General features: G+C 42.6%; 2 protein-coding genes across 7 annotated transcripts in view; one reads left to right on the top strand and one right to left on the bottom strand.

Moving 5' to 3' along the window:
• The window catches only part of LOC127519028 (interferon alpha/beta receptor 1a), a 53,049-nt gene extending 52,815 nt beyond the window's left edge, over positions 1-234 (bottom strand). For both annotated transcript variants that reach the window (XR_007931707.1, XM_051906407.1), the window contains exon 1: positions 62-234. Coding sequence is in view for 1 of the 2 variants with exons in the window: in XM_051906407.1 (XP_051762367.1) it covers positions 62-107 (46 nt within the window). In the remaining variant the exon portion in view is untranslated. The remainder of the gene's footprint in view (positions 1-61) is intronic.
• Positions 235-1,205: 971 nt separating this feature from the next.
• ranbp2 (RAN binding protein 2) overlaps positions 1,206-15,108 on the top strand; it is a 36,122-nt gene continuing 22,219 nt past the window's right edge. For 2 of the 5 annotated variants that reach the window (XM_051906401.1, XM_051906399.1), the window contains exons 1-17: positions 1,206-1,436; positions 2,863-3,134; positions 4,757-4,824; positions 4,911-5,022; positions 5,665-5,817; positions 5,899-6,129; positions 6,379-6,521; positions 8,033-8,228; positions 8,305-8,605; positions 10,376-10,557; positions 11,016-11,197; positions 11,277-11,400; positions 12,966-13,127; positions 13,214-13,351; positions 13,475-13,606; positions 14,371-14,565; positions 14,641-14,724. In XM_051906401.1, coding sequence (XP_051762361.1) covers positions 3,063-3,134; positions 4,757-4,824; positions 4,911-5,022; positions 5,665-5,817; positions 5,899-6,129; positions 6,379-6,521; positions 8,033-8,228; positions 8,305-8,605; positions 10,376-10,557; positions 11,016-11,197; positions 11,277-11,400; positions 12,966-13,127; positions 13,214-13,351; positions 13,475-13,606; positions 14,371-14,565; positions 14,641-14,724 — 2,475 coding nt within the window. In that variant the 5' untranslated portion in view covers positions 1,206-1,436; positions 2,863-3,062. The remainder of the gene's footprint in view (positions 1,437-2,862; positions 3,135-4,756; positions 4,825-4,910; positions 5,023-5,664; positions 5,818-5,898; positions 6,130-6,378; positions 6,522-8,032; positions 8,229-8,304; positions 8,606-10,375; positions 10,558-11,015; positions 11,198-11,276; positions 11,401-12,965; positions 13,128-13,213; positions 13,352-13,474; positions 13,607-14,370; positions 14,566-14,640; positions 14,725-15,108) is intronic. The other 3 variants (XM_051906403.1, XM_051906400.1, XM_051906402.1) reach the window with 2 other exon arrangements.

Genomic DNA, 15,108 nt, shown 5'->3' with positions numbered 1-15,108 from the left:
AGTGTGCAGAGCAGAGGAGCACAGATGTTATCATGAGGAACACACGGATTGATCCACTCACCCACTGACACTGACAGCAGCAGGGAGAAGCAGCGCAGCGCGTTCATGTCGAGAGCGAATCCTCACATCGCTCTTCTCTGTGTGTTTGACACTGTCGGCTTTCTTTCGGTTCTGCTCAGTGTCCGGAACACGCTCACAGGGACACAATGCGGAAGTGATGTCAGATGAATTTCAAGTAAAGGTCTCTGCAGGACAGTAATGACAAAGAATATCCATCTTATTCCTGACTAGCCTACTGTGTTTTGAATTATGGGTTGCACTTCCAGTTTGGGGAACTTCCATTTAAAAAGACTGAAACGAATCGTTTCAAATCATAAGGTTGCCCTACAAATAAAGCTTATGAATGAGCTGTCAATTTTTCTTTCATGTTTTATTTTCAGACATAATGAGAATAACGCAACGCTTGGTATTTTAACCTGACATGTTATAAGAAGAATATCTATGGCAAGAGCTCTTTCCAGCCGCTGCTTTCTATCCCCGTGATTATTTTCTTTATCCCTTTGCATACCGCTGTAATAGTATGAAAAAGGACAACATATACTGCACATTTGTGGTCTTCCTACACTTTTTTTCACAAAACCTTTGTGATTACGCTACTTTTGGGATGGTTTTGTTGCGCAGACCTGGCGACCCTCCACTCCAAAGCCCCACCCCTTTCACGCACTCCGCAGTGCGCAGCCCCTGAATTGGGACACAGCTTTCATGTGCACTTTCGGTCTTGTGGACTTACAATGGCCGCTGCGTGCGCGTGTCCGTTAAGTCCACAAGACTGTAGGGTGTCCCATTCGTCATTTAAGCTTAAAGAAGGGTGCTCGTGTGCGCCCCCTTTGCGGCTGCTACGCGCCCTCGATGCGCACTTCTGCTGAGCCCGCAAGACCGTGAGCTCCGCAGAGGACTTTACCCGGCAGTCAAAGCGGCATTACGTCGTGAAAGTGCGGACTCAGAGGAAGACCGTGAGGGTTTAGGGTGCCATTTGGGACAGGGCCAATGACAGCAATAGGGTCTGGCTGCAGCCTGAGGGGGCGAGTGGAGCTCCGCTCAAGGGCGGAAATACGTCACCTCCACTAGATACAGCTATGGCCGCTGGGCATGCGCACATCAATATTGCATCATTTATTTACTGTATTTGCATTATTGAAAGGGTAGGTGTAGACGTTAGTGAAACACAAGTGGAGGAGACCTTCTCAATGACAGGAACAACAAATGGAGTTTTCGACTATCAGTGACTAAAACTCAACCAGTCTGTTTGCGAAGAGAAATCATATCCCTGAAATAAAAGTGAAGTTATATGGACAAGTACTTGAACAAGTTAAAGATATAAGATATCTAGGAATATGGATGGATTCCAGGTTGACTTTTAAGATGCAAATACTGAAGTAAGTGCAAAAAGAGTAATAATATTCTCCGATGTCTAACAGGAATGGAATGGAGAGCTAGTAGGAGATCTTTACAAAGAACATATAGTGCACTGATTAGGTCAGCAATTGACTATGGATGTATTATTTATGGATCTGCATCAATATCCTTGATTAAAAAAGTAGAAACCGTTCAGGCTCAATCTTTAAGAATATGTATTTCAGATCTTCCCCATACAAGTGGAGGTGGGAGAGATGCCTATAAGTTTATGAAAATTGAAATTAACGTTGAATTATTGGATAAATGTAAAAGGGCATTCTGAGTTACATCTAGTAAAAGACATATTGAAGGATTGCTGGGAATATGGGAATAATAAAATCAAAAGTTTTGGTTGGACAGCAACTAGAGATGCTACGATTTTGGGTCAGTTAGTCCCTCTGTTGTTATTCCGAATATTCCTCCTTGGTTGCTTCCTATGCCTCATGTAGATTTTCATCTACAAAATATGATTAAGAATGAGAAATCTATATGGAGGTTATTGTTCACCAATATCTAGATCAAATTTACTCTTCTATGCTCCATATCTTCACAGATCTAAAGATCCTACATCAGGAAGTTCAGCTGCAGCTGTATAAGATTACAGATCAACATTATCTAATTATGTATCTGTCTTTACAACAGAACTAATAGCAATTTTATTAGCTATTCAATGGGTGGAGGAAGTTAAGCTTTCAAGGGTATAGTCATTTGTTCTCATTCTTTGTCTGCTTTAAATAGATTAATAAGTGAACAAACATCAATCTATGAGGTACTTATAAATGTTCTTAGGATTCAGGAAATGGGTATAGTCCTGAGGTTCCTATGGGTGCCTGCACTTGTAGGAGTACAAGGAAATGAAATAGTCCATAAACTGGCCAAACATGCAATGAAACGTATGAACATTGAGGTACAACTTGCACTAAGTAAAGCAGAAATAAAAGGAAGAATTAAAGAACTCATGAATATAAAGTGGCAGGAAATGTGGGACAAGGATTTAAAGGGCAGACAATTATACAGTATCCAAAAACAAGTTGGCAAAGGGAGAATAAGCTTTAACCATAGAAAAGAAGACTCGACTTCAAATAGGACGTTCTGGTTTAAATCATTCATTATTCATGATAAGGAAACATCAGTCAGGATTATGTACATGCAATGAAGCAGAGACTATTGATCATGTACTTCTACATTGTGCAGTGTATACCAAAGAAAGAGTTATTTAAGAAACTGAGGAACATAGGATTATTTAATTTCACTATCAAATCAGGACAGACTAGTATTATGAGAGAAATTCTTAGTTATCTGAAGATAACAGGATTACAAAGTAGAATTTAAATTTTCATATTAATACTCTCTCTCTCTCTCTCTTTTTCCCCCTCTTATCCTTCACGTTAATGCTTCACACTCCAGTCCAGTGGTGGCGGCAATACACATAAGTTGGCTTGTCAACCGCCATTAAATCGTACAACAAGAAGAAGAAGAAGAAGAAGACGGAAAAGGAAGTTGCGCCATTACGTGATCGTGCGTTGAGCAGAAAGTGATCACAGATGCCGCTCAGCGATTACATGATAAACATTTAAAACAGCGACGGTGAAGTTGTGACAGCGGTCATGAGGAGGAGTAAAGCAGAAGTGGATCGATATGTTTCTTCAGTTCAGAGCGCCTCTCCCTCTCAGAAACAGGTAAGAAGCGCGAAAGCAGGCCTCATGTCTGTGAGAGGAGCTAAATAAGCCGTTAACGCGCGCGATCGGCACTCCTGTCACTCAAACTGACACCAACGGAATCTGATCTATTAAATCAGTATATAACTCTCGTTATTTATTCGGAGAGTTTCTTCATTGTTATTTATATCGTAGAAACATTCTTTAAGTAGTTCCTTGTTTCAGAATCATTCAGGTTCAGTTTTTCCCATGTGTAACAGCGCAAATGTTGACGTGAAGTCGGTTTCACAGATCTGTTGTCTTTCACTGGGTTTTTTATCCTGTCCTGTAGACCAAAGCCTCTTTTACTGCTGAAGTTGATCTTTAACTAGAAGGAAACCTTAAACTGTTCTTTAATTACCTGTTCCAGCTCGTAATATTCTGAACCATGTTTAAAACTTTTATTATTAACCTCGCGTGTTTATTGTTTCAGATCTTTGGATAAAAGCGTCTGCTAAATGAATGTAAATATCTACTTGTTTACTGTAAACCCTAATAATGTAGCAGAACTCAAAATTTGATCATTTATCAAGTTAATAAACGTCATGATTACATTAGTGAATCTTCAGATATTGATGTTGTTCTACCCTCATATTAATTGCACAAATTGAAATGTTTAATAAGCTCATAACTCAGTTTTGGGTCAGGTCTCAATGAATGGACGTGATTAATTTGTGTTGACTGTGTTGGAGGTGTGAACACGTGACACATCATGTGGGCTGGGTAAAAAATGTAGATGTCTTGATTTTAATTGATTGTCATTTTGATGAACCGATGCTGATTCATAAATCCCAAGAATCGATCTGTTTTCAGTGGATGAATGAACAGATCATCCAATAAATCACAACAAGCGTTGTTACTTTTGATATGAAACAGAGTCCCAGATTTCAAATTCTGCCTGTTTTATTACGAAATTCAAATAAAGGTTAGAACAGTGCTCTTAAAAAAATGCCCCAATGTCAAATATCTCCTCATAATGGAAGCTTAATTTCTAATTAATATCAGAAAATCACTTCACGAAAGAATATAAAGAGAAGAACGTGAAGTGTTCAGGTGATGCTCCCTCGGAAAATTACAATTCATCAAAATACACGAGGAAAGGTGACCACTTTTCAAAAATGTGCTTTTTGAACCTCGGACAGCGAATGAGATACCTCACATCTTTGACCCATCTGCTGTGTGTTGGGCTCAGCTTTCTTCCAGTGGAGAAGAATCAACAGCGTGCTAAAGGCGATTACTGTGTACATTTCTTTCTTTAAGCACAATATTTTCAGGACTAGTACTGAATTAGTATTATAACTTTATACAAATCATCAGTTAATTTAAACCTTCAATATTTAATTCGCAAGCTTGTGAATGGAATCGAAACGTGAAGTCTGTGTCAGAAGCTTTTCCAACAGCTACCGAGTGCTTTCTGTTCATCAGAGGAAAATACTCATTTCAATGTAATTTACATGATTCAGATTCCCTCTGCTCTGTACAGTGAATTACTTTCAGCTTTACAGTGTTTACAGTGTCAGATTAAAGCTGAATATAATATGGTGTACATTATTACTCACAGATGTTGTTTAACTGTGACGCTGTACCTGTTTTGTGTCTTGCAGAAGTCAGGGAAAGGGTTTCTGTTTGCCAAACTATACTTTGAGGCTAAAGAATATGAACTTGCTAAAAGGTAGGCTAACTCCTTCGCTCTCTGTCATTGATCTGATGTCTGGTTTCTCTTTGAAGTGATGTTTCTCTCTCATCGTTCCATCACAGGCATGTTTCGGAGTATTTGACCGTACAGCCGAAGGATCCTAAAGCACACAAGTTCCTCGGGCAGCTGTTCGAGCGTGACGGTGAAACGGACAAAGCTGTGGGATGTTACAAGGTTCGGTTTCCTTCATTTACTCTGACATGTTTATCTACGGCATAGTCTTTAAAAACACACTTCAGCTGTGGAGTTTAACCATAATTATGCTGGGAAAATATTGTTTCAATGCATATCGATACTAAAATATCTGAGACAGGCTGTGTTTCCTCGTCTCTGACAGCGAGTCGACACACTGTGTGTTTATATGTGTGATGTAGTCTGTTGTTTCAGAATGAAGCGAGGCACTGTGTAAATCCGGTGTTTTCAGAGTCTCAGAGCGACTCGCTTCACAGTGAATGAATGCAGTGAACGCCATCATGTGCTGCCAGTCCAAAGCTGCTCTGGGTCCATCAGCTCAATCTGTTATTAAATTTTAATTACTGAATGTTAGTGAGAAGAAGAAAATAAAACAACATTTAGATATCAATCTACATATGCGATGGACGTCAGTTATGATTATCTTTAGTAGCTCTTTTGAATGGCGTCTCTTTGAAAGCTCTATATTTCACGAAGCACATACAAAACACCTGAACTTGAAGCGATGCGACCCGTTTTACAGATGTTTGTTGAGCATGATGTTTGTTGTTTTATCTCGTGGTTTTCAGTTTCTCTCTCCTAATGCCCGTCCTGTAATGCTGATGTTTGTTTCTGAACTCTCAGCGTTCGGTGGATCTGAATCCGACTCAGTCAGACCTGGTTCTGAAGGTGGCGGAGCTGCTGTGTGGGAAACCGGAGCCTGACAGCCGGGCCGAGTTCTGGGTGGAGAAAGCTGCCAAGCTCCTGCCGGGAAATCCCGCCGTCTTCAATCTGAGGGTCAGTGTGCACATCACATCAGCCTGCTCTGAAAACACCTGCTGTCCTCTGAGTTCACAGTTCTCTCTCTCTCTGCTGCAGGAGAAGCTTCTGAGCACACGAGGACAGAATGGCTCCAACCAGCTGTACGAGCTGCTTCAGTCGGAGCTCCAGCTGCGGCCCGACGACACCTACATCAACCACAAGCTGGTGCGTCTGTACAGCGCAGACGGCCGGCACGAGGAGGCGCTGAAGCACTGTCTCGTGGTGGAGAAGACTGGCCTTCTGAGGGACCGTCTGGAGTGGTACGAGCTTCTGGTCAGCACCCTTCAGGTCAGTGATCGTCCTGCTCTGTCAGTCTCCGCTTATGTTAGAAAAAGGTTTTTACATCATCAAATCATGAAAAATCATTTGACTGACTCTTACATGGATTGTTTTTGGGATAGTTCACCCAAAACTTTTGCTCAGACAAGGATGTTTTGCGTTCTGTATGTTTTCATGCGACCATGAAAGGTTTCAGCAGATGAAGGGAAGTTGGTGATGTGACTCTGTCGTGAGTGTGATCAGTCTGCTGTGTTTCAGGAGTATCTCTGCCAGCCGAGCGTGGCGTCGAACGAGCAGGCGTCGCGCAAGCTTCACAAAGAGCTGCTGCTGGCGCTCTGCAGCCGCGTCAGACTGACACTGACGGTGAAGAGCTGTGAGGAGAGCGCTGATGCTCTCTGGAGGTACGTGAACACAAGCCTGTCTGGCCACAGTGCCAGCCACTGGCACAGCACTGCACACATAAAGGAAATTAGTCACCAAGATTTCACCAACTGAATGTGTTTGGCCGAAAATCTTATTTCTTTAATGTCGCTCTAGCGCCTCAGATCAAGCGGCACGTGAACCGGTCATCTCTTCCTCTGTACTAGTTACAGCAGCAAATAAACATGAATAAATCGATCAGTCTTTCAACCGACGCCAATTAAACAGCTGGAGAACAATGTCATGTAACGTCACATTTACCTCCGAAAAGCCTTTCAGTGACCGTAAACTCAATAGTCAGCTAGAAAAATAACTCTAGAGAGGAGCGTTTTATTAAATATATATGCACTGGAATACATGTTCATTATATTTTTACTTAATGTATGTTTGAATACATCCATCAGGAAAAGTTGTGAAACAAGTTACCCTAGCCACCTCTTAAAGGGTTAGTTCACCCAAAAATGAAATATCTGTCATTAATTACTCTCCCTCATGTCGTTCCACACCCGCAAGACCTTCATTCATCTTCAGAACACAAATTAAGCGATTTTTGATGAAATACGAGGTTTTTTTTTATTTTTTTTATCCTCCATTGAAAGCAACGAAATGACCACATTCAAGCTCCAGAAAGGTACTAAAGACATTGTTAAAACAGTCATGTGACTGCAGTGGTTCAACCTCAATGTTATGAATCGACGAGAATACCTTTTCTGCGCAAAAACTAAAATAATGACTTTATTCAATAAATGTGTCCCTCCCGTCACTCTGCTATGTTATTAATGTTGCAGATCTTCCGTGTTTACGTCCGAATGCCGGCTCAGTATTGGCCGGCTCTGGTCACGTGACCAGCATGACGCATGCGTGTGATGCTGACGCAGGAGTCTGCCAATACTGAGCCGGTGTTCTGACGTAGAACCTGAAAGCACTGCAGTGTAAATGGTGTAGGATAATGACACAGAAGAAAAGAGATTGTTGAATAAAGTCATTATTTTTGCGCAGAAAAAGTATTCTCGTCTCTTCATAACATTAAGGTTGAACCACTGCAATCACATGACTGTTTTAACGATGTCTTTACTACTTTTCTGGACCTTGAATGTGGTAATTTCATTGCTTTCAATGGAGGATAAAAAAACCCCTCGTATTTCATCAAAAATATCTTAATTTGTGTTCTGAAGATGAACGAAGGTCTTACAGGTGTGGAACGACATGAGGGTGAGTAATTAATGACAGAAATCTAATTTTTGGGTGAACTAACCCTTTAAAGTTGATACAGAAACTGCCTTATGTGCAGTTTAAATGTATGCATAAAACTTTGAGTGTTGATTAGTAAATAAACTTTGGTTTCAGTAAGTTAATTTCAGCGCATCACATGTTTGTAGCAGCCACAATAACCGTGACGCTTGTCTTTTTTCACTATTATCCTGCTAAATAACGTTACTGCTTCAGTCATCAGACCTCAGGTTTACACGTTCACATTGTGTTTCTGCTGCAGTTTGGACCGTGCGATGCAGTCTCTGAAGAACACTGCCACAAACACGCTGGACGGGCTGTCGGAGGTGTTCACGGAGATGAGGGCTCAGCTGTACCTGTACGCCGGGACGCTGCTGCTGAAGATGGCGCAGGACGGGGCGCAGCAGTGGAGGGCTGTGCAGGATTTAGCCGCTCTCTGTTATCTTGTGGCCTATCAGGTATGACGTGTTTCCTCTGCTTCGTTCGGCTCCTGTGATCGGCCACTGTACGGTTTCACATCCTTGTCTCCCTCAGGCTCCGAGACCCAAAGCCAAGAGTTTGAAAAGTGAGCACGCGTCCCATGAGCCTTTGGAGCTGCTGGCCTCGGACCGCCAGAGTCAGGCGGGTCACATGCTGTTGAATCTGAGCCAGGACGTGGAGCAGCTGCTGAAGGACGTGGTGGAGGCGTTTGGGAACCGGAGAGCGCCGAGCTCTCTGTTCGACATGCTCTTCGGCACACAGACCCACGAGCGGCTCTCCTTCATCTACAACGACGAGATGCATGTGGTCGGCGCACACGCGCCCAGCGCCGCAGATCTGGCCAAGTGGGACAGCGGTGAGTGTCAGACCGACTCTAGGTCCTGTCCGGTCTGGTCTAGGGGTGCAATGGATCACAAAACTCATGGTTTGGATCACATTACAGTTTTTTTTTTTTTTTTTTTAGTCACATATCAGCAAAAAAAGGAGACAAAGACTGCTTATTATGTAAAGAACACTTTAGATTCTTCGATAGCACAGCAACGTTAGAACATTATTAAAGACAAGTGAACAGTCAGTAATAAAATAAGAAAATTAAACAAGTAAACAAATTACAAGCATAGATGAATACAATAGACCAAAGATTGAACAAATAAAGGTTTAACAGTAGTGTTTAGGTACATAAATGGAATTAATTGTAAAATAACACTGCATAAATATAGATCTTTGTTAAAGCTGTTTTGTTGTTTGAATAACATTGACACAAATAGCAGCAGGTATTTATAGGCTGCTGTCACTTTAAAGGGTTCACCCAAAAATGAAACTTCTGTCATTTACTAGGCCTCATGTTGTTCCAAACCTGTAAGACTTTCATTTATCTTCTAAAGACAAATTAAGATATTTTAAATGAAATCTGAGATATTTCTGTCGCTCCATTGACAGTCCATGCAACTACCACATCCGGGTTCAAGTGCCTCTGTTGTGGCCTAATGGTTAGGGAGTCAGACTTGTAACCCGAAGGTCGCAGGTTCAAGTACTGGCAGAAAATGTAGGTAGCGGGAGTGAATGAAATGTGCTCACTTCCACTCTCATTACCCACAACTGAGGGACCCTTGAGCAAGACCCCGAACCACCAATCACTCCCCAGACACTCCGGGTGTGTGTTCAATACTCACTGCTGTGTGTGTGCACTTGGATGGGTGAAATGCAGCACAAATTCCGAGTATGGGACACCATATTTGGCTACACGTCACACGTAAAACTATTCAATAACAGTGAGGTTCATTCTCGTGTTACGCAGCACGTTTGAGCTTCCGCAAGAACCAGTCAGGTTTGTTCTCATGCATTAATCAAGTACTGTTGAGCTTCTGTTTATGTTTGCTGATCAATGTTTATAAGTGAATAAAAGCCTACATTAAATTTGTTCATCATATAAAGCGATAGAGCCTCTTCAGGAAACTCTGGACTAAACCAGTCAATTCATATGACTTAGTTTTAATGATCTCTTTATGAATTTTTTGAAGCGACAAAGTGGTAGTTCATTGACAGTCCACGCGAGAGACAGAAATTTCTCAGATTTCATTTAAAATATCTTGTGTTTTGATGATGAAAGTCTTGCAGGTTTAGAATGTCATATAATTAATGACAGAATTTTCATTTTTGGCTGAACTAACCCAAATGCACAGATCCAATATCATGATACACATCCAATTTCTTTCTCTACTGTTTATGTTCACTTAAGACCGTGTTTGAGGATACTCGCCGAGCTGGGTATTTTGAGAGAATTTGGTGTGTGAGTCTGTTCAAGTGCAAGGAGAAATGAAAGAGAACTGAATTCAGTGTTTGCACGCTGTCTGAAATGCGCCTCTCTATGATTACAGCGTGCAAGTGCTGAATTGAGTTCTCTGTCATGTCTCCTTGCACTTGAATGTTTAAATTTGCAAGACTCTTGAGTTGAAAGTTTATCATTTGCATGTGTTTCTATGATTTTTAAACTTTGAAATAATTTGCGGGTCACATGCGTGCCGAACTGTGGGATGGGTCCGTACGGATCAGGGATCAGCTGTGGTCAGTTGCAGCATTTTTTTGTGCTGACTGTGTGTGTGTGTGTGTGTGTGTGTTGACACAGGTGCAGTGCTGCTGCACGCGGGCGATCTTCAGCACCTGGCGTGGCTCGGCCTGCAGTGGGCGCTGATGGAGCAGAGCGTCAGCCTGCAGCACTGGCTCAAGCAGCTCTTCCCTCGACTCACGCTCGAGACCTCCAAACTGGACACCAACGCACCCGAGTCCATCTGCCTGCTCGACCTGGAGGTGCGTCCACCCTCTTCTCATCGTCAGTGAGGGGGAAACATTCACCTACATTTGGCTTTTATGAAACATGCACAGTCTCTGAAATTACTGTTTTTTTTAGTTGATCCAGATGTTCATTCATGTCTGATTGTTTTAGGTGCTGCTGTAAATGATGGAAATGCTGTGTTTTAGTTAATGCAGTAATTTAATGCCTGTGATTGTGTAATGCTGTGAAGCTCTATCTGACATGCATGTATGGCTGATGGCTTATCTAGACATTTTTACAAGATTGAAGTATTGACGAATTTAAGAAATCAAATGCATCTCTTAGGGCTGTAGTCCATTAGCACAACCCGTTTGGGACTGAAGTCTTCTGTCATACTGTTGTAAAGGACTGTGGAAGAGGCACAATCCCAGGATCTCAGCGGACCTGATGAAGCACCTCAGCTGTAACTCTGTGTATATGTGATGTCTTGCAGGTGTTCTTGTGTGGCGTTGTGTTCAGCAGTCAGACGCAGCTGCAGGAGACGGCGCGGATGGCCTCGTGCTCCTCGCCGCATCAGCCCCGGTGTTTGCCTCTGAACATCATGAAGCTCCTGTCCTCCTCCAAGCAGCGTGAGTGGTGGGACGCCGTCTACAGCCTGATCCACAAGAGAGCGCCGTGAGTGATTGTCCTGCTGTGAGTGTGAGCCTGACGCACGGCTCCGTGTCTGACTGCAGTGTTTTCTCATGTGTGACAGGCCGGGGACGTCGGCTAAACTGCGGCTGCTGGTTCAGCACGGTCTTGGCACGCTGCGCGCCGGTGAGAAACACGGCCTTCAGCCGGCGCTGCTCATCCACTGGGCTCAACATCTCACTGACGTGGTACGTCTGCTCACAGCCGTCCTCAAGAAGGTTGTTCTGAGACAGGAGTTATGGGCCGCTCCGGTCTTCATCATGTGCTGAAAAAAAAAATTACATTTCTGTCATGTATTAAATATTTAGCTAACATGCATCTCACTGCATTGGAATTCATGTTCTGTTTCTGTGAACAGTAAAGCCCTGCATTCTTTGATTTGATTGGCTGTCTCAGTCACTTTTGTTTCTCAGATAGTATGTCTGTAAACATCAGGAGGCAGCTCACACAGTCGGTTGAGGGAATGAGCTGAGCTGGATAAATTAGACCAGATTCATGTGTTTGATCAGCACCTGATTCACATACAGGTGCTGGTCATATAATTAGAATATCATCAAAAAGTTCATTTTTTTATTATAAATTATTTTTAAAAATGAAACTTTCATATATTCTAGATTCCCCACATGTAAAGTAAAACATTTCAAAAGTTTTTTTTTTAAATTTTGATGATTAGAGCGTACAGCTCATGAAAGTCCAAAATCCAGTATTTCAAAATATTAGAATATTTCCTAAGATCAATCAAAAAATGGATTTGCAAAACAGAAAAGTTCAAGTTCTTTAAAGTATGTTCTTTTGTGCACTCAATACTTGATCGGCAGGACATATTACAGCAAATGACTTGCTCCTAGCACAAATTACTGCATCAGTGAAGTGTGGCATGGAAGTGATCAGCCTGTGGCACTGCTGAGGCACTATTGAGCCTTCAGATCATCTGTATATTGTGGGATCGACTGTTTCTCATTTTCTCTTGAAAATATCCCATAGATTTAGGTCAGGCATATTGGCTGGCCAGTAAAGCACAGTAATATCATGGTCAGCAAACCACTTGGAAGTGGTTTTTGCACTGTGGGCAGATGCTAAAGTCCTGCTGGAAAAGGAAATCAGCATCTCCATAAAGCTTGTCAGCAGATGGAAGCATAAAGTGCTCCAAAATCTCCTGGAAGATGGCTGCATTGACTTTGCACTTGATAAAACACAATGGACCAACACCAGCAGACATCACGGCCCCCCCAAATCATTACTGACTTCAGAAACTTCACACTAGACTTCAAGCAGCTTGGATTCTGTGCCTCTCCAGTCTTCCTTCAGACTCTGGGACCATGATTTCAACATGAAATGCAAAATTTACTTTTATCTGAAAAGAGGATTTTCGACCACTGTTCACTGTCCAGTTCTTTTTCTCCTTAGCCCAGGTAAGATGCTTCTGACGTTGTTTCTGGTTCAGAAGTGGCTTGGTAGTCCTTTTCCTGAAGATGTCTGAGTGTGGTGACTCTTGATGCGCTGACTCCGGCTTCATTCTACTCATTGTGAAGCTCTCCCAAGTGTTTGAATTGGCTTTACTTGACAGTATTCTCAAGCTTGCGGTCATCCCTGTTGCTTGTGCACCTTTGCCTACCCAATTTCTTCCTTCCAGTCAACTTTGCATTTAATATGCTTTGATACATTGTTCATAGTGTTGATGACTTCATTAGTATGAGAGTACTAGTACAGACTGAGCAGGTGTGTCCTGACCGTCGACCCGTGTGTTTGACAGAGTGAACGGGTGAACTCTTACTATGACCAGAAGGAGTATGCAGGCCGCAGTGTGCACTACTGGAAAGTTGTGCTTCCCTTGCTTGAGAAAATCCGAAGCAAACGCAGCATTCCTGAACCTCTGGAGCCGATGTTCATGCACTTTCGCAGTAAAGACATACAGGTGTGTACTCTCTTCCTTCTGGATAATTTGTGACTTCCTGCTTCTGTTTCATATTGTACTGTCTTTAATGGTCTCTTTGTCTTCAGCCTTCTCAAGTGCGAGTATATGAGGAAGAGGCCGCCATAAGCTTTGCCACACTGCTTGACATCGAGGGCAACACCGATGAGGCCATCGCAAAGCTGGAGAAGCTCAACAGCATCTTGTCTAACTGGCATCTTGCAAAGGTAACAGTGTCTCACTGGACGACAGTCACACTGGTTCAGCTCCAGAAGTGAAGTGATTGATATGGGTGGTCTGTGAGTGACCTTCTCACCTGATGAGTCTGTGGATGGTGTGTTGATGGTCAGATCTATCAGAGGCTGTCGGAGGAGATGGGAAACGGGCTGGAGGAGACGCAGGGCAGGTGCACCAACTTCCTCCTGCAGTTCAGGAAATACCTGACAAAGATTTATCAGGCCAGTCCAGAGGACATGGACAAGGTATGTTAAACGCCTCAGATGCTTGTGCTACACACTTTACACCAAATCGGGTTCCTCAAATCTGTCCTGCAGAGTTTAGCTCATTACACCTGAACAAGTTAATCAAGGCCTTCAGGATTACTAGAAAGTCTCAGGCAGGTGAGATGATCAGGGTTTGAGCTAATCTCTGTAGGGCAGGGTCGAATTTGAGGAAACCTGCTTTAAACCAACTTCACATGCATTTACACAAGTGGCCATTGGAGGAAATGGAGCCGATTTTAGTGTTTGTTTTACATTAGACCTGTCAGAGAAGATGCTTTTAAAAAGTGTCTAGTATCTAGTGCTAGATACTTAGTCTGCCATCTCCTACATTAGGGTTGTGTGTGGCATAAGAAGTCATGTTTAGTTGAATTGTGAATGAGTCTGAAGTCTGACACTCATATTGAGTAATAATAGTCATCAAAAAGAAGCGAATATGCCATGCAGGGCTGTCCAAACATGAAACTGCAGACGGTATGATGAAGAGGCTTCAGAACCAGAGAAAACTCAAGCTCCTCTAGAAAGAGAAAACTGTGCATTAGGGAAAAAGTCAAAGGTTTTGAGTGATTTTCTTCGCTCCATACGAGCAACACTGGACCTCACTGACTTACATTTGTGTGGACAAAATCCCCCAAAGTGTCTTCATTTGTGTTCTGCAGGCGAGAGAAGTGCACACGGGTTTGGGCTGATGTGAGGGCGAGTTTTGAATGAACTAGTCCTTTAATTCTGTCTCTTCGTGTTTTAAGTTACCTGTATCTATGGAGGATGTGATGGATTTGCTGAATGAGGTCAACCAGCAGCTTGCAGATGATGGCGAGCGGGATGAAGATCAGGTGGACTATCCGCTGACGTCCAGCCCCGGTCAGCCCACAGAGCCGCATGTGAAATTCTCCACTCCGTCCCCATCCAAAAGTGTCACGTCTCCATCCAAAAGATCCGTGGTATGTCATGGCACTGGAGTTTCTACTTGCTGTTTAACGAGCGTTACGGTTCCTGACTGTTGTTTCCTCTTTCAGTTCTCGCCCAAAACGCCTCCTCACTGGGCCGAGGACCATAAGTCCCTCTTGCAGATGTTGTGCCAGCAGGTCGAGTCCTTGAAGGTCAGTCACACATCCACCACTTGTAGCAGAATCAGTCACTTTGTTTACTTATTTTGATGTTTTATTTATGGTTTTGTCATGGAAGCCTTTTGATTCTGTCCAAGAGTGAAGAACATTTGCACACATTGCGCTCTCAACAAAAGCCATAAGAATCAGCTGGAGAAGGGCACAAGAATATATTATAAAATATAATATTTTGTAACGGATCACGGTACTAGAGTTCGACAGAGATATTAGTTTCACTAATTAATAAGCCCTGAAATTTGCTAGTTGAAGTTGGTAGCTATTGAAAAAAAATCCAACGCTGATAGTTTGACTAGGGTTAGCTTAGGGTTAGGATATATCCTCACTATTAGACTCATTGTTATTGAAATTGCATAAATT

The sequence above is a fragment of the Ctenopharyngodon idella genome, chromosome 9, assembly GCF_019924925.1.
Source record: "Ctenopharyngodon idella isolate HZGC_01 chromosome 9, HZGC01, whole genome shotgun sequence".
Taxonomy (NCBI): Eukaryota; Metazoa; Chordata; class Actinopteri; order Cypriniformes; family Xenocyprididae; genus Ctenopharyngodon; species Ctenopharyngodon idella.
This window is presented reverse-complemented; position numbering and strand designations above follow the sequence as displayed.